The sequence below is a fragment of the Podarcis melisellensis genome (genome assembly GCF_964234715.1).
Source record: "Podarcis melisellensis genome assembly, chromosome: 6".
Taxonomy (NCBI): domain Eukaryota; kingdom Metazoa; phylum Chordata; class Lepidosauria; order Squamata; family Lacertidae; genus Podarcis; species Podarcis melisellensis.
Genome location: NC_138538.1, coordinates 72,775,558 through 72,803,189, shown reverse-complemented (window position 1 = coordinate 72,803,189; position 27,632 = coordinate 72,775,558). Strand labels below are relative to the sequence as shown.

Below are 27,632 nucleotides of genomic sequence, written 5' to 3'. Positions count from 1 at the left end.
AAGAAGGAGGAGCAGGCTGACACCTTGTGCAGTGGCCAAAAGCACAACACTAGTCTTCTAGCCAAAGCCAGGAAAGTGCCCTGAGTTCCCTCTGCTCTGCAATTGCCACAGCTAGGAAGGATAAGCTCCAGCCAGACAGCCAGTCATCCAGCCAGCTAGCCAACAAGCCAGACAAGCAAGAGGAATCATCACAGTTCAGGGACACTTTCTGATCAGGCAAATGCACCCAAGGAAGGCACGCAGCAGGGGAAATAATGGGTGGAGTCTGGGGGAAGAAGTGTGGCCTGCCTGGGGAGACTCTTGAGGGCTGGATGGAGAGGCCTTTGTGCTCCAGGTCTGAGTTTTCATACACCTGCCTTGAAAGGAAAGAGTTTCCTTCCCAATATATTCCACTATTGTTTGGTCATTTAACAAGTTGATGGGGGGAACACAACCCTCACATGCTCCCCCCACCAGCTCCACCTCCGATAGGCTCACAGAGGTTTTATTTTGGTTTCAGACACACTTCTGGAGTTCTTCCACATAAGAGGGAATCCCAGGCCAATCAGGATTCCCCCTCACAAGATGGTGCTCTCCACTAAAACACACAGGTAGAGTCCCTTCACATGCTAGATTTGGAATAATCCATATGATTCCACAAGGTGGTGTGATTTATGATGTGCCCGGATTCCCAGCCATGGATATTCTCCTCTCCATCTGAGAAGGAACAGTCTGTACATGAAATACAACATTCACGGAGTGGGTGGGGCAAGTGGGGCATTTAACTTCCCCATTCATTAACAAAGCAGCAGGTGGAGACTGGCTTTTTTAGCTCCTCACCTCCTCCTTGATACTTTTCTCTCAGTCCAGCTCTAAGAGTGGAAGTGAGCTGGGCTCTCAGTAAATTGCCTAAAGTGATGGGGCACAAGATGACCCACTGAAGGACTTCTCTTCAACCCACACAACTCTTCTGATGGGAACTTTGGCTGCCCCTTCCACAGTTCCTAAAGCCTTTCCCAAGTATCTTGCTTCATTCTGACATCTAGCAAAGGCCTAACAGAATGGCTTGTGTAGAAGATGCACATTCATCAAGCAAATGCTGGCTCGAGCAAAGGAGATGGAGACCTCCTTATGACAAAGCGTCTCAGGCATCTTTGCGTTGAGTGGTGTGTCAAAGAATCCCAAGAAGAAATCTGTTTATTCTCCGATGGCAATGAAACACACAAAAGCTCTTACACTTCTTCCTGATCATCTGTAACACTCACAAATTTCAGGGAAATCACAGGGTTATATCCCAAAGACAAGGATACTGAGTGCCGTGGTAAAATAAACAAGCAAAACAATAGCAATGAACAAAAAACTCTCATCTCTTTCTTCAAGCCACTTCATGCATTGCCACTGCAACCCAGCAGCTTCCATGGTGGCAAGCTGCTTCTCATGCACACTGGCAATGCAGATATACACCTCACCTACACTGTATTGATCTTCTGAGCTCTCTTGTGCTGGCTGGGTGCCTCTTTTGATGGAAACCGGGAGTGTGTATCCGCATTTGGGGCAAAAAGTTGTTTTGTGTGACTAGTTGCCTGTGGGTCTATGAAAAGTGATTAGTATTCAACGAATCTGTACTCAGAGAAGAGCCGCTGAAATTAATGGACCTAATTTAGCCACATTCATTCATTTCAATAGATACACTCTGAGTCAAACGTAGCTGAATGCCACTCACTGCCCACAACTCCCTGGTGAGTGTGCCTGGCAGAAACTCCAGGTGCACATTTAAATGTAGAATTTTGCAGTATAATGAACAGTAATAAAACCACCTCTCGTGTTGACATGTAAGATGCTCTAAATGTTCTCTAGTTTTCTAGACTGTGTATAAAGTTAAAAAGTAAATAAATGATAGGAGCACTGACCACCACTAATGGGCTGGATATTACATGCTAGGTTAATGGATAATGACAGTTTTGTGCAAAGAAGGGGTAATCTAACTTTTTTCAAGGTAATTAATATTTCTAAAACATTTTGTCCTGCCTCATTATCCATTTCAGTGCTTGCTTTTGTCGCAAAAAGCCATTCTGACACAATCTGACTTTCTATTATGTAACCATGTGGCATCTTTTCGGAACTAAAAATGTTCCTTACTGCCTAATATACCCATGTATTATTTATTCTGACTGACATCTCCTAGAATCACCTGTGATTGCTGCAGGCTTTCCAGCCCTTGCTTTGGCAAGGTAATAATAACTCCCAACCATTCGCAGTTCTGCTGTCCTGATCAAAGGAAGTGCAGTGTGATGCCTGATTACCTAATCCTACCAGAGACCAAAATTCTGCTCACTTCATTAGCAGTTCTGTGCCTGGGAAGTGGGGGTCGGGGAGACTGCTGGAAGACTTGTCTATCATCCCGAACCTTCTTCTCTTTCATGCAGATGTCTCTTGGCTGACTCACTTCCTGAGTTTCTTCCACTAGATGTTTCTTCTCAATAAACATATAAAGAATATGTTGAGGGGAGAGGAGCAATGAAGATGTTCTTTGGTACCCTCTACTGGATTTTGGTTTGAAGCTACCATGCCTGCGTTGCCTATAATGGGAAACCATAAGCTCCACCTTGGCATGGTGAAAGGATTTTGAAAGCATCTATATGGGTTTTAAGGGACGCGGGTGGCGCTGTGGGTTAAATCACAGAGCCTAGGACTTTCTGATCAGAAGGTCGGCGGTTTGAATCCCCGTGACGGGGTGAACTGCCGTTGCTCAGTCCCTGTTCCTGTCAACCTAGCAGTTCAAAAGCACGTCAAAGTACAAGTAGATAAATAGGTACCACTCTGGCGGGAAGGTAAACAGCATTTCCGTGCACTGCTCTGGTTCACCAGAAGCGACTTAGTCCTGCTGGCCACATGACCCAGAAGGTGTATGCCGGCTCCCTTGGCCAGTAAAGTGAGATGAGCGCTGCAACCCCAGAGTTAGCCACGACTGGACCTAATGGTCAGGGGTCCCTTTACCTTTTTATATGGGTTTTAAAGGATCTATAATTCATGGTTGCATCTGAACTCAGGGGAATTCTAGATAGTTTTAGCAAGCCTTCCACGACCTGGTATCCTCCAGACCCCCATGAGCCCCAGCCATGATGGCCAATCATCTGGGATATTGGAAGTCGGAGTCCAAAACATCTGGAAGAGACCAGTTGGAGGGAGGCTGGATCATACACAGTGGTGTGAAGTTGTCTTGTGTGAGCAAACCTTTGTTTAAAATATTTGCAGCTCCCCTGAGTTCCAAAGACTTCTAGGCCATTTTAAATCACAACATGGTGCTTCTGATTCCCCCCTCAGGGTTTGCCAAAGGAGGAGAGAAAAGTGTGGAAACCCAAGACTTGATGCCACTCATGCACAGAGCACAAAACCTGGGGAGCAGGGTGGGTAACATTTTTCAATCCAAGGTCCACGTTCCCTCAAGGGCAACCAGCTGGTGGGCAGGAACTGGAGACAAAAGTGGGAAAGCCAATGGATGTGACTCTTACTTTGTACACTAGGTTATTTTCCAGCCATGCAGAAGTCTGGGGTTTCTACACACACACACTTCTCCATCTCCCATTAAGACGAGCAACAGGCATGATCAAAGTGAGGGTGTGGCCTGGAGAGAGTGGGTGTGGCCTGGAAAGAGGGTGTGGCCACGGAAGACTCCCAAGGGCTAGACAGAAAGCCCATGTTCCTTAGGTTCTCCACCCCTGCACTAAATACCGGCTTGGCATTATATACAAAATTTCCCTTGCTATCCCAAGTCTGCAGTTGTCCTAGCATTCAGTGAATGGTAGCTAGTGGCTATGAATCAGAAAGTTCTCCTTTTGTGTCGTCAGAATTTAGAAAGGAAGTGACATTTCAAATTCAAGAAGAGCATCCATTACCTTTTCTAAAGGACTCTCTACTCGAGGGAGGCTGATCATAGGCATTTGAGCCAGATTGTCCATGTGAGAATGTTCATGTTCTGGTTGTCTACCTCTAAAATTATTTACCACACACACAACCTAGAAAGAGAAGGAAGAAATCAGATATTATGAGAGAGTTTAATAGATTGGATCCTGAACACCCACATCAACTGTACAATGTCCTCCGATAGAGATGCTAATTATTAAATCACTCTTCCATAATGAATGAGATTACAGCACAAGCACAACATTGTAAAAACACAGCTAGAATATGCTTAGGCTAATTATCAAGAAGATGCCAGTGTACATTGTCGTTCCTGGAATTTACCAACAATTGCTTGTAAATAGACATTTTAGATGCCTACCCACAACTGCTTGTAAATAGACATTTTTAGATGCCTCTGGAGTGTTTTTTCAACAGACATCAACATGCACTTATACATCAACTTAATGCACTTATCAATATGCACTTACCCATCAACATGCACTCTTTGAACAGAATAGTCTAACCATCAAGAGCTCATAGATAAAATAAACAGTAGTGGCTGGTGTGGTCTTGCTAACCCAGTTTCCCAACACTGCCAGTTATCAAGAGGGAAAGACAAGGCGGTGGATAGTTCCTCACAGATACAGCAGTGAAGCCAATCCAACACCCATACTATTGTACCTGAACCACATCAAGCTTCCCACTACCTCCCCCCCCCTCCCTCTTAACAGCCAGCAGTGACATGCTGTTTTGGGAAACCAGGTTAGCAATGCAGCTCTGCCTACATTGCCCACTACCGTAATTAATGTGGCATATCTTCCAGCACATGGTGACTTTCCGTACTCAATGTGTGCAGTGTGGATCCACATTGTCAGAAGGCTGCAACAAAAATGCCATTTTCTAAATGACTGTATAGTACTTTGAACTTTTTTTTAAAAAAAAGGAAAACCAGTTAACACATTGCGCTGACAATAATTTAGTGACATTGCTGACAAACATGAACTCACATTGGCCTGGGCCTCAATTTGTGCTGAAGTCTTCCAATACAGTGGACTCATTTGGAATTCAATGGTGAGGTTTGGATAATAACCTCTTTTAAAAACTAACATATTATTTTAAATATGGGATCCAGTAGTTGCAGATGCACACAGCTTAGTGGAGGAGACACTTTCATTGCAGGCAAAGGAATGAATGCATGTAACAATTTAAACTAGTGAAATCAGTGATCTCTCATATGAATGTGTTCCATGTGCATGCTGGAGCGCATATTGAGCTCAGGATTAGCATTAACTGTGCATTTGTTTATATTTATGAATGATTGTTATTCAAGCATGCCGCCTGCATTCTGATGAATAAATCATGTGAGGAACCCATTCATAGTCAAACTCATAGTCATAGAAAGAGTCACGTGCAGCCGTACTTACCAGAAACGCTGCTATAGAAATGCCAACTAGAAATCCTGCTATCACGTCTGACCAATGATTTCGATATTCTGCTACTCTGTTGATACCAGTAAGAAATGCCATGCACATTAAACTCAAGCAAAGGACTGGTTTTGCCAGTCTTGTTCCTCTGGCCTTTATCGTGTTGGTGATATACATCTAAGGGTGAAAAGATCGGGGAAGGGATGAAAGCAGCGTGAGTTTTCATTCTTAAGTGGGGAAAGCGTTGTTCAGATTTTTAAAAAGGCAAAATTTACTTTGTTGGTTGGTGGGGAATAGAACATAATGATTTAAAACAATCCAATGTAGAACATACAAATTTAAGCCTTGATTCATTTAATTGTTTATATACCCCTGCAATTTAGACAGAAGTGCTCAAAGCACCTGAAACCATTTATCAAATGGATACACTAAAAGTAATATACCTGAAACAAAACCGAACCAGCAGGAATACATGTCTGATGTCCTCACCTTCCCCCCTTTCTTTCTGGCTCCTTCCCACCAGGCAATTAGTGGTAAATGACCCTGTGTATGGTGGGGACAACAACAGTCTAGCTGCATTAGGACCAAGTGGACGTTGTCTTCACCCGCTTCCTTTGTTATCTACCACCTTCCACCAAGTCATTGGTGATGAGAGAGAGAGAGAGAGAGAGAGAGAGGATGATGATGATAGATAGATAGATAGAAAGATAGATAGAAAGATAGATAGATAGATAGATAGATAGATAGATAGATAGATAGATAGATAGATGATAGATAGATAGATAGATAGATAGATAGATAGATGATAGATAGATAGATGATAGAGATAGATAGATGATAGATAGATAGATGATAGATAGATAGATAGATAGATAGATAGATGATAGATAAATGATAGATAGAGATAGATAGATGATAGATAGATAGATAGATAGATGATAGATAGATAGATAGATAGATAGATAGATAGATAGATAGATAGATAGATGATAGATAGATAGATAGATATAGATAGATAGATAGATGATAGATAGATAGATAGATAGATAGATAGATAGATAGATGATAGATAGATAGATGATAGATAGATAGATATAGATAATAGACAGATAGATAGATGATAGATAGATAGATGATAGATAGATAGATATAGATGATAGATAGATAGATAGATAGATAGATAGATAGATAGATAGATAGATAGATATAGATGATAGATAGATAGATAGATAGATAGATAGATAGATAGATGATGATAGATAGATAGATAGATAGATGATGATAGATAGATAGATAGATAGATAGATAGATAGATAGATGATAGATAGATATAGATGATAGATAGATAGATAGATAGATAGATAGATAGATGATAGCTATAGCTAGATAGAGATAGATGATAGATAGATTAGATAGATAGATAGATAGATGATAGATGATATAGATAGATGGTAGATAGATTAGATAGATGATAGATAGATGATAGATAGATGATAGATAGATAGATAGATAGATGATAGATAGATGATAGATAGATAGATAGATAGATAGATAGATAGATGATAGATATAGATAGATGATAGATAGATAGATAGATAGATAGATAGATAGATAGATAGATGGTAGATGATAGATAGATAGATAGATAGATAGATAGATAGATAGATGATAGATAGATAGATGATAGATAGATAGATATAGATAGATAGATAGATAGATAGATAGATAGATAGATAGATAGATAGATGGTAGATGATAGATAGGAGAAGGAACCATCCAGCAGGAGGAGATTGATGTATTTACCTGCTCTTGCAGAGCAATTGTTGGTAAAATGCTATTGTCAGAAAGGGGAGTCCAGCTTGAACAGGAGTAGGGAATCCATCTCTGCTTCCCTCACTTCCCTGTACCTTCCCACAGGGCAGTTGGTGGTAGATGGGCATGGGGAGGAAGAGTGGAAAGCCCAGCAGAAACAAGTGCTTAGTGTTGTTTTGCCTGCCCCCACCCCCTCCTTTGTGCACACAGTCGAAACAGCACCATGCACTCATCCAGTGTTCTGGGCTGAATAAGCTAACAAAGGGCCCTGAAAACAGCAAGAAAAATTGTGCCCACCACTTTCAGTGTTATTGGAGAGCTAATGCACTTCTGCCTCTTGCCTCTTCATGTTCACTAAGGGCAATTAATGCTAATCAACCTCATTGTGTGGAGAGGACATAAGCTGAAATGTCTCTATGGTTAATCAAGAAACATCTTTGCTCTTAACATTTCCAGCAAGCTGCAGACTAGCAAGTAATCTTGCTGCAGTCTATGGCTGCCATCCAACACTGGCGCACTTTTAAGTAAAATCAATGGACTGATTGCACGTAACTCTGCATTAAACTGTGACTTAACATCTTTCTTCGCTGCCCAGTAAAATGTGTTCAACAGACTCAGGAATGAAACGCAAACAACAAAACGCTACACTTTGAATTCCTGATGGCTCTCCACTGCTTCTAGTTACCGGATGCAAGAACTGATCAGCAACAATGTTATTAGTGTAGCAATGAATAATAACAACAATGAAACATGTTATTAGTGTAGGTTACATCTAAGAGCAATCACCCAATTCATCCTGAAGATTAATCCTATGAAGCAAGTCATCTACACTGATCGGGAGCTCTACTGATCAAGGCTAGAGATGCTTTCTTTGGCATCTTGAAAGCAGTATGATAGCCACTCCTCGAAAACAGGGTTCTGCAGTTTTGGGGGAGTTTCTGAAATGCCTGCAAAACCTGTTTGACCAGAGATGGCAGTGGAACAAAGGAAAGGTGGGTGTGCACCAGGGGTAGCAAACATGCTGTGCTCCTGATCTTATGGACTACAACTCCTATAATCCTTGGTAATGCTGGTTGAAGCTGATGGAAGTTGTAGCCCAAAACATCTAAAGGGTGCCATGCTTGTTTCTCCTGGTGTGCATCATCCTTCCCCATCACTGTAATCTCCATATATTTTTGGACTACAACTCCCACCAAGCACTGCCAATAAAAAGGGATGGTGGGAGTTGCTGTCTAAAACATCTGGGGAGCACCAGATTAGGATAGGCTGATATACACCAAGGGAATCAATGACTTCATCATACCACAGTGAGGGGGGAAATTATTTGATCCCCTGCTAAATTTGCACGTTTGCCCTCTGATGAAGAAATGACCAGTCCATAATTTTAATGGTACGTTTATTGTAGCTGTAAGAGACAGAATAACAACAGGAAAAGCCCCAGAAACCTAGAAGACAAAAGTCAGAAATTGATGTGGATTATAATGAGTGAAATAAGTACTTGATCCTGTATCAACCAGCCAGATGTCAGGCTACCTGGTATCTTTGCTGTATGTGACGAGCTGAGATTAGAAGCACCTGCTGTAAGGGAGAGGTCTTACCTGTAATCCCAGCTCATTACAGTACCTGTACAAAAAACACCTGTCAACAGAAGCAATCAAACCAGCATATTCCAAAGTAGCCACCATGACCAAGACCAAAGAGCTGTCCAAGGGTGTCTTGGACAAAACTGTAGGGACAAGACTGTAGACCTGCACAAGGCTGGACTGGGCTACAAGACTATTGCCAAGCAGCTTGGTGAGAAGGTGACAACAGTTGGTGCAATAATTCGCAAACGGAAGAAACACAAAATAACTGTCAACCTACCAATAAAATTATGGACTGGTCATTTCTTCGTCAGAGGGCAAATGGGCAAATTTAGCAGGGGATCAAATACTTTCTCCCCTCACTGTACTTCCAATTCTCTTTTTTAAAAACTAAGGTTTTTCTTCCTCCTCAAAGGGTCATAGTCAAGGCTAAACTAGAACTGGAAATCCAGGTCCATGATGCACTACCTGAAATTGAATTTATATGCTGACTAAATTTGTAAGCATCTCATCAAGTCGAAGCCCACACCACAACAAGTTTTCCCCCATGCTGTTGACAGATATTCTTGGTGGCAGTTTAAGAAGAAAGAGATAATATGGTTGGAACCATTCCTCATGGCAATTGCTTGCTACAAGGAGCTCCAGTCCCTGCATGTAGACTATTTACTTTCATTACCCAGCTAGTTTTTGCAAGGCTCTCTGTCTGTACATGTGTCTGTCCATAATACACACTGGGATCCTTTGTGAAGGCTAAACTTCCAGTCCTTTGCAGAATATGACACATTAGTCATTTTGCTTAACGTACATTTCCATAAGCAAAAAATAAAAAATAGTAGCAAACATTACATTTTTTTCTTGAGAGGAAAATGCTGAAGCTCATCATCTGCTTGTGAATGTGCTCCTTTATGAATGGCAAGCTAACAAAAACAATTCTGCCTAACATAGAGAATAAACAATGACTTAAAAAGGCTGCATCTCTAATACCACTTTTCTTTCTTTCTCCCTGCAGTCGGGAATCAATGTTGTTTTTGCAGCTCTTCTTTTATTTCTGTTCCCCAAATTGCAGTGAATTCTCTCTTCTGTAGTAAGACAAGTTGCTATATTAGCATATAATACTGATGAACTGAGAAAGAATTCAGTTGCTCTTGTCTTTCTCACAGCATCTGTCTTCAAATACCAATAAATGCCCAGCTGCTTTTGGGGGGGGTGTATTCCCCAAGGTCTGCATTTAACACAGACCCAAACCTTATGTGGCCATCCTACTGGCCAAAATTCAATGGTTTCTCCTGCAGCAAACTCAAAAGCACAGATGTTTGTCCTTTAAAAAACCTGGTGCATATCCCTGGAAGCCCATGGCTTCCTGCTAAATGTTTTCAAATGTACTATTATTATTATATAATTTATTATTCAGTGATTACCTATGTGTCAAGGTGATTTACAAACATACCATGAAAAGCTAAAAATGGTTTTTAGAGGCAATAGTAAAGATAGCGTTAAGAACAATACAAAATGAATAAGCAGAGATTTTTTACACGTAGCTGAAAAAAACTTGTCAAAATAAAGATGTCTCCAATGATTTCTGGGAAGTACAAATAGTGAGTGCCTTTTGTATGTCAGCAGGGATGCTGTCCCACAGAACAGAGGCAGCCACGCCTAAAGCCCTGATCTGAGTTACTGTATTTATGTTCACACATTATGCTGAACCAGCAGGGGGGACAAAACACTTGCCACATAAAGTGTGGACTTGACTCTCAGCACAGGGAAGGCATTTTTGAAGGAGTGCCCTATATAATCCCCACTCCAGGCCTCCTTGTGGCCTCTTCCAAGGCCCTGTTCCCATGGCAACCATCCAGGCCTAAGATTGGGCTGCAGGAAAACTTGGTGAAAATGCATCCCGATCAGGAAGAAGTAAGTGGAGAGCTATGGCTGGTAGAGCCCAAATACAGCCTGGCCCTGCTGTGGTGGCTGCACCACATATGGAGGTAGGCCTGCGGGGTTGCTATGGCAACGGGGCCTAGGGAGTGGACTGTGAGGAGGCCTGGCAGGGAGATAGTAGGGGAAGGAGTGTTGGAATTCCATCCTGCTGGGCATACTTTCTTAACAAGCACCTTTCCTGTGGGGAAGGCATTTGCGAAGAAGCACCCTGCACAGAGTTGAACCCTCCTGCTCTTCGGCGGGGGTGAAGGAGGCACATTTCTTCCAACCATACATTTAATTAGGATCTTAGTTAAGCATTGGCCCTACCCCTGAATTGATTTGGGGTTGGATCTGAAGCAGATGGTCTCCAGGAGGGGCCTTGGGTTGGGCAGGGCTGGGAATAGCTTTCTGCAAAATCAGGCAAGGGCCGTTTAACTAACCAGCCTGCTGTTCTAGGGGTAGCCAAGCCAACCATGTTACAGGTCTTGTCAGAAGGCTCAGGTTGACAGAAAGTTTCGGTTCTGTTTCATTCCTGGATGAGCCAACATCTTCCCAAAGCTATTTTAATAGAAGGGAACTTCAGCTAGCAGGGCTCACTTGGAGCTATCCAAGGTCCTGCTTTTTGTTAAGCAAACTTTTGACCATACTTTCCCAGCCTGGCCTGCTTTGACTTTCTACACCAGCCTTCCTCAACCTTGAGTCCCCATAAGTTATTAAACTACAACTCCCATAATCCCTGACAACTGGCTATGCTGACGAGGAATGATGGGAGTTGTAGTCCAATAACACAGGAACCCAAGTCTGAGAAAGGCTAAACTACACCTTACCTGATGAACCTGACATGGCCTACTGTGACTCAACCTTGCTTATCTCAACTGGGCATTATCTTTTTTTACTTGACTTCACCACACGCTGCCTACTTTCCTTGTGAGCCTCAATAGCACACACAACGGGATAATCACCACCACCACAACAAAAAATTGTTCTAAATTAAACTGGCTTTTCACTTTCACACAAAATACCCTCAACCTTTACACATCATACTGAGAACACTCTAAAAGGTGCATTTTCCAAACTCATAAATCCTGTAAGATCAAGGCTTCCAACCGTATCTAAATAATAATAATAATAATAATAATAATAATAATAATAATAATAATAATAATATCAGTCTCATACCTATTGCTGATGCCAGTGAACAGTATCAAAATGTTCCATTATTCTTAATTGTCTTTATAGAATAGACTCATCTTATTAAAACAAAACTGCAGGAAGTTAACAAAATAGGTTGGCATCTTTAAACACTACCCCTTTTAGTTACTGCAATCCAAGACAGACATTGACAAACTAGAAAGGATACTAAGGAGAATTTCAAAGATACTGAAGAACAATAGTTATGCAACTGTGTATAGATGAAATCACACAAGTGAAATGTGTGTAAGACGCAATCACACAGTAGTTGTTCTTCAACCTCTTTTGTCTCTTGTGTGTTGATTTTACTGTACATTGCTTAAGATACGTCTGTTAGAAGCAGTATATAAACAAATCAATAGCCAGCCATAGACTGAACATGTCTATGATTGATTGATTCATTGACTGGCAGCAATTAAAAATATGGAAAACTGGGAAGTGGTATGACAGGGGAACCAAAACTTTGCAGGATTATGCAATGGATTCCCCTGAAAGGTATTGTGGGTTCCTCTTATTGTTTTAAATTGGTTATTAGTTTTACACCATGAATTTATATATAGGAAGTCACCTTGGGAGGGGTTTAAATGTAAAAGGCAGCCTACAAGCAAATAAATCTGTGACCGCATTCAGTCAAAACTGATACTGTATTCATTTCACAGACTGTACTAACTCCTGCAGTACCATATTCTTGTTAAATCCTGCCCTCCAGTATTGTTGCCATTTTTAATCTTGGTCTTTCTTGAACTTGATTCTGATTGCGCAGTGCTACAGAGGTTTTGTGTGCTGGCAGGGAGAGAAATAGAAACGAGAGCTTGTGTATCTGTCAAGAGAAAACATTTACAGAATGTTCAGGAAAAACTACACAGCGCTTTTAGTAATGGAATTCAGATTCAAGCTCCCTGGTAAATAGAGGCTTCATAAACTCAGCAAGGATTGCCTAAACTTTGTTTAAAGGTATGTTGTTGGTTTTTTGAAATGTGGGGGAAATCACTGCTGTCATTTTGAGACATTCAAATAAAAAGCAAGACACATCGGGGGGGGGGTCTACTTTCAATTTTATGAGCTATTTCAGGGGCAGGGAACTTTCAGTCTGAGGACCAAAGTCTAAGCCTCTCATTCAGCCCCTTGGGATTCTCCCCAGTCTTAACTCTTCACCAGCACTGCTCCATGCCTTTTCCCAGGTGCAATTTGGAGTCGCTCACATGAAAGATTGCCACTTATTTCCCTCCCCTTTCTCTTTCCCACTTCTTGTACCTGCAAGGGCATTTTTTTATTTATTCTTAATGCTTTTCTCCTTCCCCCACCCCTCTTTGTTTGTCAATCTGAGTGAACACTTTTTTATTTAAAAAAAATAAAAGCAGCACTCACAACTCGGGATGACACTGTAAGTAATTGAGTGCGGGACAGGGAAAGGACAAGGGAAGGATTGATCCATTCATTGAGGGGGGGGACCTGATGCCAATCATCCACTGACCACAGTGCAGCAGTTTGGGGTCATTTATTTCTCCCCTTATCCCCCAATTGGGAAAATCCAAATTCAGTGGAGAAAATGTGTGAAATTGCAGCTCTCCACAGTGGGTGTCTTGCTGATGATGCTCACTTAATGAGAACACAAGCAAACTGTGAATCCACAACATACTCCGGTGTGAACAAACCCTTAGTCTCCAGGCCCTTCTCCCTTTTAGGCCTTCTCTTCTAGACACACTCTTGTTTGTCCATATCCATCTTAAATTACAGTGCACAGAAATAATACAACGTTCTTTAGAGATGAAATAATTATGTGAAATTGACTGTTTTTGCTTTGTGGGAATTCTCTTTTCCACAGTCTTACAATCGTTTCCCAACTTAGTATGCCACTGTTGGCGCCATGCTTGCAAACACTCTATTTGTATGGCCTCTAGAATTCCTGGATGAGTTCCTGCTTTTGAACCTCCGGATCCTTGAACTCTAGGTGATCCCAAGAGAAGTCTGGCTACAAAAAAATCAACCTGACTGACTCTGGATGCCTAGCTCTGCATTTTCTTTGCCCTCACTGCTGCTAACAGTAGAGTGTGTGCCATGAAGACTAGCTGAGATTGAAGGAAGTCTCTCCTTTTTACTTTATTTTTCAGTTTATCCTAATGCTACTGATTCCTGCACAGACAAAGCATAAGTCTCTCTCTCTCTCTCTCTCTCTCTCTCTCTCTCTCTCTCTCTCTCTCTCTCTCTCCCTCCCTCTCTCTCCCTCTCTCTCCAGCTTTCCTACTCCCACTACGCCTCCTCCTTTCCCCTCCCTGAAGCAATCCACTGTACATTACAGCCTCCGTGGCTGACAGCCATATCACTTCTCATCCCCACCCCTCCTTCCCTTCTCTGGAACAGCCTTCACAGTCAATTATTATACGACCACTTTGTTCTTCTCTCCCAATAAATCTCACTTCTTGGGAAAGCTCTGATCTTGTCTCTGTTGCTCCCCACCACTGTCCAACGGCACTCTGCTTCTCAGATTTTGACCCAAAGTTAATGCAGCCTGAGATCCTGCGCATTTAATTAAATGTGCTTAAGTTTATGAGCCAATTCTATGGATAGACATGAACACCTCCTCTGGCAACAGAGCCAGGATTGCAGAATAGAACCCGGGACATTTCCCCTAGCACATTTGATCTAATTCCCCCCAGTCCTTTCTATTCCAGAAGAGGCTAGTCTCTGAACACACAGATGCAAATTGTGCATGCAATATACCTCTAAAGCACATTCAAAGCACATTATTTCCCTCAAAGTATTCTGGACACTGTAGTATACCCTTCATATAGATACAATTCCAGACCCTCCAAGTGTCCCTATTTTCCAGGGATGTCCCTGATTTAGAGAAGCTGTCCTGGTTTCTGATTTGATCCTGGAATGTCCTGCTTTTTCTTAAGATATCCCTGCTTTCATTAGAGAAATGTTGGAGGTTATGGAGTTGGAGAAATGTTAGAGGTTATTTGACTCCCGAGCCGTCTGAAGGCAATCCTGTATAGGGAAGTTATTTTTAACGTTTAATTTTTCATTATGTTTTTATATATGTTGAAAGCTGCCCAGAGTGGCTGGGGAAATCTGGTAAGATGTGTTGGGTATGAATAGTGAAATTATCATTACAGAATAGGACATCCCTATTTTTATCAGAGAAATGTTGAAGGGTATGTAATTCTAAGTACAGTGGTACCTTAGTTTACGAACGTAATCTGTTCTGGAAGTCCATTCTTAAACCAAAACCATTCTTAAAATGAGGCACGCTTTCCCTAATGAGGCCTCCCACCGCCGGTGCCCTTCCACCGTTCAGATTCCATTCTTAGACCAAGGTAATGTTCTCAAACCAAGACACTATTTCCGGTTTTGCAGAGTTTGTAAACCAAATTGTTCTTAAACCAGACTGTTCTTAAACTGAGGTACCACTGTACCTCTTAACAAACTATGGCACCCAGAATTCTTTGAGGGAAACACTGTGCTTTGAATGTGCTTAGCCAGCCTTAGTCTGCAGGTATGTACAGTGGCACATATACCAAACAAGCATACTAACAACACCATGACTATAATGCAGAGGTTCCAGCGGTGTTTCCTTAATTTTACTTCTCCACAATAGCACACTTCTATACAAGTCTACTTGGAAGTCACCCTCACAAAATTCAGTGGGTATAAAGTAAACATCCTTACTGGGAACAAGCTACATTTAATATGCCTAGGGTAAAGGACCCCTAGACGGTTAAGTCCAGTCAAAGGTGACTATGGGGTTTCGGTACTCATCTCACCTTCAGGGAGCTGGCATTTGTCCACAGACAGCTTTCCAGGTCATGTGACCAGCATGACTAAACCACTTCTGGTGCAACGGAACACCGTGATGGAGACCAGAGTACACAGAAACACTGTTTACCTTTCCGCTGCATTGGTACCTATTTATCTACTTGAACTGGCGTGCTTTTGAACTGCTAGGTTGGCAGGAGTTGGGACCAAACAACGGGAGCTCACCCCGTCACAGGGATTCGAATCACCAACCTTCTGATCAACAAGCCCAAGAGGCTCAGTGGTTTAGGCCACAGCACCACCCATGTCCTACCTTACCTTAAAAGGTAAAGGTAAAGGGACCCCTGACCATTAGGTCCAGTCGTGACCGACTCTGGGGTTGCAGCGCTCATCTTGCTTTATTGGCCGAGGGAGCCGGCGTACAGCTTCCAGGTCATGAGGCTAGCATGACCAAGCCACCTCTGGTGAACCAGAGCAGTGCAAGGAAACGCCGTTTACCATCCCGCCGGAGCAGTACCTATTTATCTACTTGCACTTTGACATGCTTTCGAACTGCTAGCTTGGCAGGAGCAGGGACCGAGCAATGGGAGCTCACCCTGTCACGGGGATTCGAACTGCCGACCATCTGATCGGCAAGTCCTGGGCTCTGTGATTTAACTCACAGTGCTACCCGCGTCCCTTACCTTACCTTACCTTTACCTTAATATGCCTAGCATGACAGGTACAGCCTAGAGTAGATGATTGTACCAAGAACCAAGGAGAATCCTTCAGTGGACCTACAGAAGTCATCTGCTCAGAGAAATCTACATTATGCTGCTCTGGAGTTGCTAGGCAGCCATTATCTTTTCCTAACTGTTCACACTCTTCCACCTCAGGCAACAAAATATTATGGGCCAGTCCTGTTGGCCAGAGGCAAAGGGAGGAAACAAAGGGAGGAACATGCTAAGCATGTTGCTGAAATTGCTTGGAAAATTATATGCACAAACATACATACAAACATACATTCATGAGGGGTTTTATTTTTTAAAAAACCCACACTAAATAAAATTCAAAATTCTTAAATAAGAAAAAAACAAAGCACAAAAAACCATTTTTTAAATAATTGGGTCAAACGGTCCAATTTAACAAATATCAGCGAGGAGGGAATATTTTATTATAGCAGCTTCTTATGATGATAAATGCACAATAAATGATCATCTCCCAGCCCATGGCATGGTAATAAATAAATCCATTCTTTCACCCGAGACATATTAAATCTTTTTTGTAAAGTTAGACAAAACAATTGGTTGTCATAATTATGTAATAACATGGTAATTTGTGGTAAACTCCACTAGAGGTCAGGAATAATCATCTTCACCGTTACACATACTGGAAGATGAAAGGTAAACGAATCTTGCTGAGAAAACGGCTTGTGGAAATCATAACTAGAAAAATGCATTTGAAACTTTGATATTACAGGTTCATAGTGCAGCAGGTCAATACAAATCAAGGCTATTTAAAGCAGCAACAAAGAAAAGAAAAAGCCAGAATAGTTGGCTGGGTTTCATTATGGAACGTTTTGAGTTCTGGACTAGGCGTGAGAGTCATTGGCTGACAATGGGTAACTATTTCTCTAATAGTTGGTGTGAGGGTAAAACAAAGAGGAGGAGCAAAGAGATCAAGGTGTGCTTACTTGAGCAATTGGGAGAAAAACATGATATATGAATGGAAAGGAAAGAAGGAACCAATGTTGCTAACTTCTTGGTTAACCTAACCACTAAAATGTGTTTAAAATTTGACACCTAAAGAGAGCATTTACACTACCTAGGAGTGTACACTTTGTATAATTTTTGAGTCGTATCCAATAATAATTCTACTTAGAGCAGACCCAGCAAAACTGATGAGCATAACAAACTTTGAAATGGACGACCAAGTGAATATCATGTATTTTTTGTCTGGCTTTGATAATTTTGTGGCACACAACATTGCAAGATTTGCAACTCCTGCTCAAAAACCGAGAAGGTACATTAAGGGTAATATGGTGGACTGTAAAGATCTGATCACCAATGAATTTGAGAAACTTATTTGTCTCAGCTTGTTTTTTTCTAATATACATATGCACTAATTGGGTTATACTGCCTTATAATGGCGTCTCTGTGTATATTTTGTATAGCTTGTATAGTATGTATATATTTCCATTTTAGTGGTGGTTGAAATGACCAAGATGGTAGCTACCAACAAATAAATTCAGTGCGGTAAGAGACAAAGAAACTTGGGTAATTTGATTTCAAAGGTTCTACTCTGGCAAAACTTAGTTGGTGCTGACCTTATATAAAAGTTGCATCCTTACTCCTTTTAGAAAATGGTGTGTCGCTTATTGAACATCTAAGACCTTTGCTGATTTTGTGTGCCTCTCAGGGAATATTGTCCCTTCCACGGTGAGATGTCAAGAAGCAGATAAACAAGAAGAGTTCTTACCAAGTAGTTTATTCAATATTCACAGACAGAGAGAGAGAGACGAAGGAATGCGGTCTCTCTTAGATAATGGCGTTGCTCCAAGTAAAGTCCCACCCCCACCCCCAGTCCCTTCTATTCTACGTCACCCCTGCTGATCTATGTTTTCTGCCTCTGAGCTTTCTGTTCTACTACTGAGGGGGGGGGATGCTTTCCAAAGACACTGAGTCTGTCAGCTGTACCTTTCCTGGTCCTTCTTCTTCCTGCTGTCCCTCTCCCAATATTCCCCAGCTTCTCCCCTCTGCAGCCTCTGAACTATGACCTTCTGCAAACCGCTGTTCTAAATCTATACTCCTCTTCTCGGGAAGCTGCAGGAAGAGGGGGGTGTTCCCACCATGCCTCCTCAGTCCATCCCCTGACAGTGCCATAATGAAGAGCTAGTAGTTACTGGGTAGAACCATTTCCTTTCATAGGTTGAAAAGCAAATAAAGGGTCAAGATACATATTTCGAGAACTAAGCAAACTGAACAGCTCAGGTAGCTATAAATATAAAAGGGCACAAGTTCACTGGCATGGGTAGAATCCTCCTCCTAGTGATAATTAAGGAGGGCGTCTCCTGGAACTAGGAACTAGACATAGAGTCCTGTGCATGTGATGACATGTCCCTGACATGTCAAGTTCCACCAGCAATATAGTACAGTCATACCTCAGGATAAATACGCTTCAGGTTGAGCGCGTTCACGTTGCGCTCCGCGGCGACCCGGAAGTAATGGAGCGCGTTACTTCCAGGTTTCGCCGCTTGCGCATGCGCAGATGGTCAAAATGACATCACACGCATGTGCAGAAGTGGCAAAACGCGACCAGCGCATGCGCAGACGCACTGTCACATCTTGCGTTATGTTCATTTCCGGAACAGATCCCGTTCGCATCCCGAGGTACCACTGTATATGTATATGACCTCATCTGCCGTATTTCCAGTGCTTGCTTCCAGGAATGTATTGCGCATGTTTCTTTGCGCAACCACCACCCCACATTCAGCTTTTGTCTAAGGGAGATGGGTTTAGTTCAAGGAAATAAAGTGCTTTTATAATTCAGGTTTAATTTTAACCAAACTGTGTTTGTTTGTTTTTTGAAAAAAGGAACTTTTACTTTAAACACTTTACAGTGGTACCTCTGCTTAGGAACTTAATTTGTTCCGGAGGTCCGCTCTTAACCTGAAACTGTTCTTAACCTGAAGCACCACTTTAGCTAATAGGGCCTCCCGCTGCTGCTGCACCGCCAGAGCACAATTTCTTTTCCCATCCTGAAGCAAAGTTCTTAACCCGAGGTACTATTTCTGGGTTAGCAGAGTCTGTAACCTGAAGCATCTATAACCTGAAGTGTCTGTAACCCGAGGTACCACTGTATTATTATTATTATTATTATTATTATTATTATTATTATTAAGAAATCTCTCATATTATTTTATTTCTGAAAAACCACAAAGTTTTATCTTCCATGTTCAATATATGCTTCCATCTGCAGAATTGGCACTATAACAAGTTCCATATAATGTTCATTTCTGCAGTTGCAACAAATCAATCTTTTGGTGTGGCAGCACCTATTTTCTGGAACTGACTTTACTGGAACTGTGTTCGACACCTGTTAAAAGCTTCTATGTTTAGGCAAGCCTCCCCAGACACATGTTTAAAAAATTATATATATATATTTTAAAAAACTTGGTTTTATATTCTGATGCTTTCCTTACATCTTTTAGCTTCTTGAAATCTGTTGATAGTATCAGCAATTTCTTATGATTTTTTCCCTCTTATGTTATGTAAAATGCTTAGAGGGCTTTTTTCATTAAAAAAAGTGTGTGTGTGTGTGTGTGTGTATATATATATATATATATATATATATATATATATAGTTAAATATATATATATTGTCTATGTATTATATTTTATATTGTTAAATATATATATATTGTTAAATAAAATAAAAGAGGGAGGGAGGGAGTGGGCAAGCATAGTGCGCCCTTGCAAGGCGCAAGCAGTGCTTTTTTCTTGGGGGACACAGGGGTACACATACCCTCAAACATTTTGTGACTCTCAGTTTGGCATCATTGAGGGACAGTATTTCAATATGAGTAGGAAAATGAGAGTACCCCTAAACATTTTTTTAGAAGAAAAAAAAGCACTGTCCAAGAGTAAAATGCACTGTGTTGGCAGCGGCTGGGGAACTAATATATTGCCAGCTCAGAAATTCTGAAACCGTTGTTGCGATCTGAACTTCAAACCTATTTCAAGCAATGCGCCGTTATATCGCCCAGCAATGGTGTACCAAACATGCAAAGGGAATTCCAGACTGATTTCAAAACTAGCAAGAATTCTGGAGCAGGCATTAGAGTGGAGCTAGAAGTTATGGCAGATGAATCAAATCAAATCAAAACTTTATTAGCAAAGCGAACAGGCCACAGCTATGCAGGAGTTAAAAATAAAGTAAGAATAAAAGGAAGAAAAGATGTGTGCCGGGGGCTGCTGCTGAAAACAGAAACCCACTCCCTTCCTTTTCCATAACACCTAGCATAGCTGTCAACTTTCCCCCTTTTTAAAGGGAAATTCCCTTATTCTGAATAGGATTCCTCTCAAGAAAAGGGAAAAGCTGACAGCTATGACACCTAGTGATACTCAAGGTTTAACACCCTCGTACTATTACACTTCCTTATCCACAAATGGCCACCAATGAAGCAGATCAGCAGCAAGGCAACTTTGCAGCATGAGGGCACATCCCATCACATTCTGAGCATCTTGCCTTTGCGAGGGGAGGAGATATGGGGCTGCTGGTTTCAGTCCAGAGTCTTATAACTGTAATATCTAGCCTTAATCTACAGCCTTCCTGTTTTATACAGACACATGCAACAACCACACACTTAAAATCTCTGTTTTAGCTTCTCTGAGGTTAAATCTACACACATATTAAAAAAAACACACGTGAAAATGCTTTTTTTTAAAAAAAAAAAACATTTCGAAAGATATATTGAATTTGGCATAGCTCACTTTTGCCATCTAATGGCACAATTGTGTACTGCACTTTACAACACATTCAAAACGTTTTATTTGCAGCTGTATAGCTGAGTCCTCATCAGATTCATCAAAATTCACAAAGACCTTCCGGGCAGGCTGAGCACAATGTAAGGATGAACAACACCAGAACAACTTCCTTTCCTGAAAGCCCTTATATCCAGTTCCTGCCAAGGAAAAAGATAATAAGTACAAGAGACAGGGCAGGTCAAGAAAGTGGGTGTAAATAAATACAGAAGGAGGAAGAGCTGAATTTCACAGGTTTCGAACTGAACAGCCAATTCTTGTGACTGCAGGCTTAGTTTTTCATTAAATAAAAATCTCGGGTTCTTGATCAATATAGTAATCACTGTATTATTGTGACTCTACAGATACGACTTCAGGGTTGCAAGTAGGACAGCTAAGCTTGTTTTCCCCTCTCCTTCCTTTTACTCGAAACAAAAGCTGTAAGCTTCTGCACAGCCAAGCTGTTTAAATCCGACCGACTTCAACAGGATTTAAGCAGCCTAATGGTTGGACTAGGCATCTGGTGGGAGATGAGAGAATACGAATTGGGTATCCACCTAATACCTTGAAAAGTGGCAAAGGCAGGCATGATTTAGAAGGATGAAGGGGCAAGCTGGCACCTTCATTATACAACTTTAGGCGCCAGATGGAAACGTTACTCTTCAACCAGGCCTTTAATAATAATAATAATAATAATAATAATAATAATAATAATAATTTTATTATTTGTACCCTGTCCCTCTGACTCGGTTGCCCCAGCCACTCTGAGCAGCTTCCAGCATATACAAGGCATAATAAAACATTAAAAACTAGCCTCTACAGTGCTGCCTTCAGATGTCTTCTAAAGGTTGTATAGTTACTTATTTCCTTGACATCCGATGGGAGGTCATTCCACAGGGCGGGCGCCACTACAGAGAAGGCCCTCTGCCTGCTTCCCTGTAACCTCACTTCTGACAGTGAGGGAACTGCCAGAAGGCCCTTAGAGCTGGATCTCAGTGTCTGGGCTGATTAACATCTTCTACCCCTTTAAATGTACTTTTTATTTTTTGTGGGGGAGGGGAGGTTTACTGGTTTGTGGGTTTTGTTCTTGCTTTTATCATGTATTTTGTCATTTTATATACAGTGGTACCTCGGGTTACATATGCTTCAGGTTACAGACTCCGCTAACCCAGAAAGAGTGCTTCAGGTTAAGAACTTTGCTTTAGGAGGAGAACAGAAATCGTGTTCTCGTGGTGCGGCAGCAGTGGGAGGCCCCATTAGCTAAAGTGGTGCTTCAGGTTAAGAACAGTTTCAGGTTAAGAACGGACCTCCAGAACGAATTAAGATTTACATCTTCCTAGCACCTTAAAAGATAAAACTACACTGCAAGGCAAGTGATAAATCTCCCTGAAACTGACCCGGCCTAATTATATTTGTTTATTACACAGATTACCAGAAGACAACAATGAGCTGAACTTTTCCTGTGCAACGCAAAGCCCACATCAAGGTAAGAAAACAAACACTGCTAATGAATAATGAACGTCGCTTCGCTTGTATCTCAAAAAAGTACCTGTATGCCAAGGGCTCAGATGCTTCATTATCAATTTAGTTTTTCATTTAATGAAGTATTTATGAAATGCACACAACTCAGATTTTAGATTTCTGACCACGCAAGCAGTATTACCGTAAGAAAAACAGTAAATGACAATGTCTGTGTTTGCATGTAATGCTCAAGTTGAGCATTAAGAGCATTGAGCATTAAGAGGACATGCGGAAATGTGGATTCCTGTACTTCCCTCTTCCCCCTTTCGCTTCTATAGTCCATTAACCATGGTTGCTCACTACATAAAAACCTTACACAAAACTGTGGTTAATGTTAGTTGTGATTTAGCACAGTGGCGCTGCTAGGAATGGATTTGGGGACCAAATTCTGCGACCTCTGGAGCTTCCACACTCAGAGAGAGATGACCAGAGTTTCCCCACTCTCATTTCTTCTTCTGGATTGAGCCAAGGTCGGGTGTCCAACCTTGCTGCTAACCTCCCAAGGGAAACCATTGCTGTTTGTAAAACACCAGAAGGAAAATGCACTTTCAAATCCAAGTGACACTTTTATTGATAACTTGACAAGAGAGAACTTGGATGGTCAACTGCTGTTTTGATAATGGAGCTGCAAAGAAGTGTTGGGATTCTGCCAGGGAGACGGAGGCATCAGGCAGGCCCCCAAGGCTAATCCAGTTGCAGGTAGTTCCAAGGGTGGAACAGGTGATACGGGGTATGCTTTGTGTATGACATCTGTATGGTTGTTGCAGTTACACTGATGACTGCAAAACAGAGCATGAATTGGGGGAGGATGTTAGAATTCCTGATCTATGATTGCGGTCATGGGATTTTTGTCTATCACATAACGGTATATGTTTTGACTCCACAGAGTGGGAAGTGACGGAAACAGGATGTTTGTGTTCCATGAAGTGGAACTATTGTCTCCACCCCCATCATATTGTCTCCACCCCCATCATTCTGCCCGGACGCTGAGGTCCAGCGCCGAGGGCCTTCTGGTGGTTCCCTCATTGCGAGAAGCAAAGCTACAGGGAACCAGGCAAAGGGCCTTCTCGGTAGTGGCGCCCGCCCTGTGGAACGCCCTTCCAGCAGATGTCAAAGCGATAAACAACTACCTGGCATTCAGAAGACATCTTAAGGCAGCCCTGTTCAGGGAAGTTTTTAACTTGTGATATTTTACTGTATTTTTGGTTTCTATGGAAGCCGCCCAGAGTGGCTGGGGAGGCCCAGCCAGATGGGCGGGGTATAAATAAATTATTATTATTATTAATATTATTATTATTATTATTATTATTATTATCCTTTGTTCTTTTTCTTTTTGCTGTCTGACACCAGAGAGAGCCATGTTGCAGTGCTCCATGTGTGTTTATATGTAAATAAAGTAGATTAGCCAAAATGCTGAGTCACTGAGGTCTGTCACAGGAGGGAGGGAACATGCCAGTCGGGCATGTGTCTCTGCCAGGGTCCTACTCGAGTGTAGGCTGAACTTCTGACAATAAGTGGAAAGGGAACTATAGTATGTGACTACAGAGTGCAATTGCTTTCCCACTCCCTTCAGGCTCCATTTTTAAATCACCAAATGGCCAGGCCAGCTCTCCCAGCCCTGGAGGAGAGCATGGCTGCCAAACAAAGAAGCAGGAAGTGTAGCATCAGGGGAGAAATCATGGTAATAGCTGGGGGTGACCTCTAAATCCAAGGATATGCCTAGTTTAAGGAAACCAACAGACCTCAAATTGTGGTTAATGATTCTGGCTAGTTTTCCTAGACCATAGTTCACCCTAACCACAGTTGTCAAATAACCAGTAACTATGGTTAGTTGAAAACTGAAGGCAAAGCTTTCAGGCTCCTTGCAGGCATGCAGGACAAGGGGAAGGGCGAACACATGAGCTTATGCTTAAAAAGTCTAAACTGTGGTTTAGCATTACGTGTCAACCAGGCTATAGCCATAAGGAAACTAACCCTCAAAGGATAACCTCAAATTTCTTCCATTTCTTTCCCCCATCCAAAGCTTTATGTGGGTACAAAGATCTTCATTGAACAAAGCTGACATCATTGTAGGGCAGGGTTGCACTGAGGTCTGAGATTCACATTTTGTGCGGCAGTACTATTTGGGTATTTTCTGAAGAATACAGGAAGAGCCGCCCCCGCTGGATCGGGGCAAAGGCCCATCTAGTCAAGCATAGTGTTGTCACAATGACCAAGCAGATGCCCATGGGAAGCTCACAAGCAAAACCTGAATGCAACAGCACTCTTTGCACTTGTGATCCCCAGTAACTGGTATTCTTAGAAGAACACTTTATTTGTGCAGATACAGTTTGCTGGTGTGCAGCAAACATGGCTCCTGCGTATACAACTGATTGGCTTTGGGAAGTATGTCGTGGGATGAAGTATTGAGGCTCTATCTGAACTTGCTAGACATGGAAACAACCTGTAACCACAACACAGGAACATAGGAAGTTGACTTATACCAAGTCAGATGACTGCACTATCTTGCTCAGTATTGTCCACACTGACTGACAATGACTCTCTGGGGTTTCAGACTGGGTTGTTTTCCAACCAGACCTGGAGATTAGACCTGGTTCTTCTACATGCAAACCAGATGCTGTGTCACTGAGCTACAGCCCTTCCATAGAGTGGGGGGAGGGGTCTTTTAATTATCACTTGTTGCCTGAAAAAAATACAAGAGCTTTTCAACTTCCAGCTTAACTGGAAACAGGTTTGAATTTAGGTAGAGGGAAAACCAATTACAGTGGTACCTCGGGTTAAGTACTTAATTCGTTCCAGAGGTCCGTTCTTAACCTGAAACTGTTCTTAACCTGAAGCACCTTAGCCTATGGGGCCTCCTGCTGCTGCCATGCCGCCGGAGCACAATTTCTGTTCTCATCCTGAAGCAAAGTTCTTAACCTGAGGTACTATTTCTGGGTTAGCGGAGTCTGTAACCTGAAGCGTATGTAACCTGAAGCGTATGTAAGCTGAGGTACCACTGTACATCAAGCAAGTAAAATGCCTATATCTATCATCTAATCATCTGTCTGTCTTTCTATCATCTATCTATCTATCTGTCTATCTATATCTATCTATCTATCTATATCTATCTATCTATCTATCTATCTATCTATCTATCTATCTATCATCTATCATCTATCTATCATCTATATCTACCTATCATCTATCTATCATCTATCATCTATCATCTATCTATCTATCTATCTATCTATCTATCTATCTATCATCTATCTATCTATCTATCTATCATCTATCTATCTATCATCTATCTATCATCTATCATCTATCTATCTATCATCTATCTATCTATCTATCTATCTATCTATCTATCTATCTATTATCTATTATCTATCATCTATCTATCTATCATCTATCTATATCTATCTATCTATCTATCTATCTATCTATCTATCTATCTATCTATCTAATCTATCTATCTATCATCTATCTATTATCTATCATCTACCTATCTATCTATCTATCTATCTATCTATCTATCTATCTATCTATATCTATCTATCTATCATCTATCTATCATCTATCTATCTATATCATCTATCCATCCATCTATCTATATCTATCTATCATCTATCGTATCTATCTATCTTTAATGTATAGCCCAACTTCCAAGCAGTCCCCACGATGGCATTTCCTCCAAATGTTTTCTACGGGACCACCTCCTCCTTGTTTGCATTGATTCAGCCAGCAGCTATTCATCACTCAGCCTCAGAGCAAGCCGTTGGGAAGCAGAGAGGTGTGGTGGAGGGGAGTGAGCTGAAAGACTGTGCCATCTGGAAGCGAGGGGGAAAGCAGTGTCACCATCATACCGCTGAAACGGCAGCCTCCTGCAGTGCCCCCACACATATGTGAGATGAGGGGAAGTATGCAGAAGGACTTCATGGAATTGGAGGGCAGGAGATCAATCACTCAGCGGTGTTAGCCAATTAGTGCCGTGCCTTCTGCTCTTGTCCAGAATCGCAGCCTCGGCCATTTTTCATAGTCAAAAAAGCAGCTAATAGGTCAAGGAGTCTTGCTCCTTTATCAAAGAATACGAGCAACAAGCAGAACTGGTAGGGAAGGGGGAAACAACGTGTGTGTCCTTGTGTCCTGTTCCCTTTCATTGTTTTATTAAAAACAGAGGCAAATTAGAAGTAGGAATCTCAGCTGTCAACCTGAGCCTTCTTTCTGCTCCTTACAGGGCTCTAACAGGAAGAGGGTCTGCACTTGTGGCTCCTTCCTTCTGCCACCCTGAATTTAGGGATGGGGAACCAAGGGCCACATTCCCTTCTGGCCAACCTTCTGAGGTCCAAATGCCAGTACAGTGGTACCTCAGGTTACAGACACTTCAGGTTACAGACACTTCAGGTTACAGACTCCACTAACCCAGAAATAGTACCTCAGGTTAAGAACTTTGCTTCAGGAAGAGAACAGAAATCGCATGGCGGCGGCGCAAGGCCCTGTTAGCTAAAGTGGTACCTCAGGTTAAGAACAGTTTCAGGTTAAGAACAGACCTCCAGAACGAATTAAGTTCTTAACCTGAGATACCACTGTAGTGGGTGGGACCAGAAAGAAAAGTAGGCGGGTAAAGGAATGTAAATTTTACCTTTGCACAGTAGTTTATGGACACAGTCACACACCCCTAACTTCTATCCAGGGAAGCAAGAAGCATTGTCAAGAGTTCAAGCATACCTTCCAGCCAAAGCAAAAACATCTGAGGAAGCGGGGCTGAGGAAGGGCATGGCCTGAAGACAAGAGACTAGCTTGGAGAAATTTCTGAGTCCCCGTCGCTGCCTCAACAGTTCCTTCCCCTTCTCTCCCATCTCTCAACCTGTGTGAATGAGCAGTGGGGGCCCAGGGGAGAAGGCAGCCTAAGTCATTGCAAATGATCCAGTGGGTGAATCCTTTCATCCTGCCTGAGGAGCTTCCAAAAGGACCAGCACAATCACCAAAGTGAAAGCCAGCAGCAAGGAATGTGTCAAGGGCAAGCTTGCTACAACCTGTGGCCCACCAAAACCCAAAAT

General features: G+C 42.0%; 1 protein-coding gene and 1 long non-coding RNA gene across 2 annotated transcripts in view; one reads left to right on the top strand and one right to left on the bottom strand.

The window, feature by feature from the left end:
• The window catches only part of PLPPR5 (phospholipid phosphatase related 5), a 93,587-nt gene that overhangs the window by 15,469 nt on the left and 50,486 nt on the right, over positions 1 to 27,632 (bottom strand). Inside the window, exons 4-5 of the mRNA XM_081914293.1 lie at positions 5,307 to 5,483; positions 3,876 to 3,995 (exon numbers count right to left, since the gene is read on the bottom strand). Coding sequence (XP_081770419.1) covers positions 3,876 to 3,995; positions 5,307 to 5,483 — 297 coding nt within the window. The remainder of the gene's footprint in view (positions 1 to 3,875; positions 3,996 to 5,306; positions 5,484 to 27,632) is intronic.
• The window catches only part of LOC309371559, a 28,260-nt gene continuing 10,814 nt past the window's right edge, over positions 10,187 to 27,632 (top strand). The window contains exons 1-2 of the long non-coding RNA XR_014169196.1: positions 10,187 to 10,683; positions 22,497 to 22,555. This is a non-coding gene — a long non-coding RNA (uncharacterized lncRNA). The remainder of the gene's footprint in view (positions 10,684 to 22,496; positions 22,556 to 27,632) is intronic.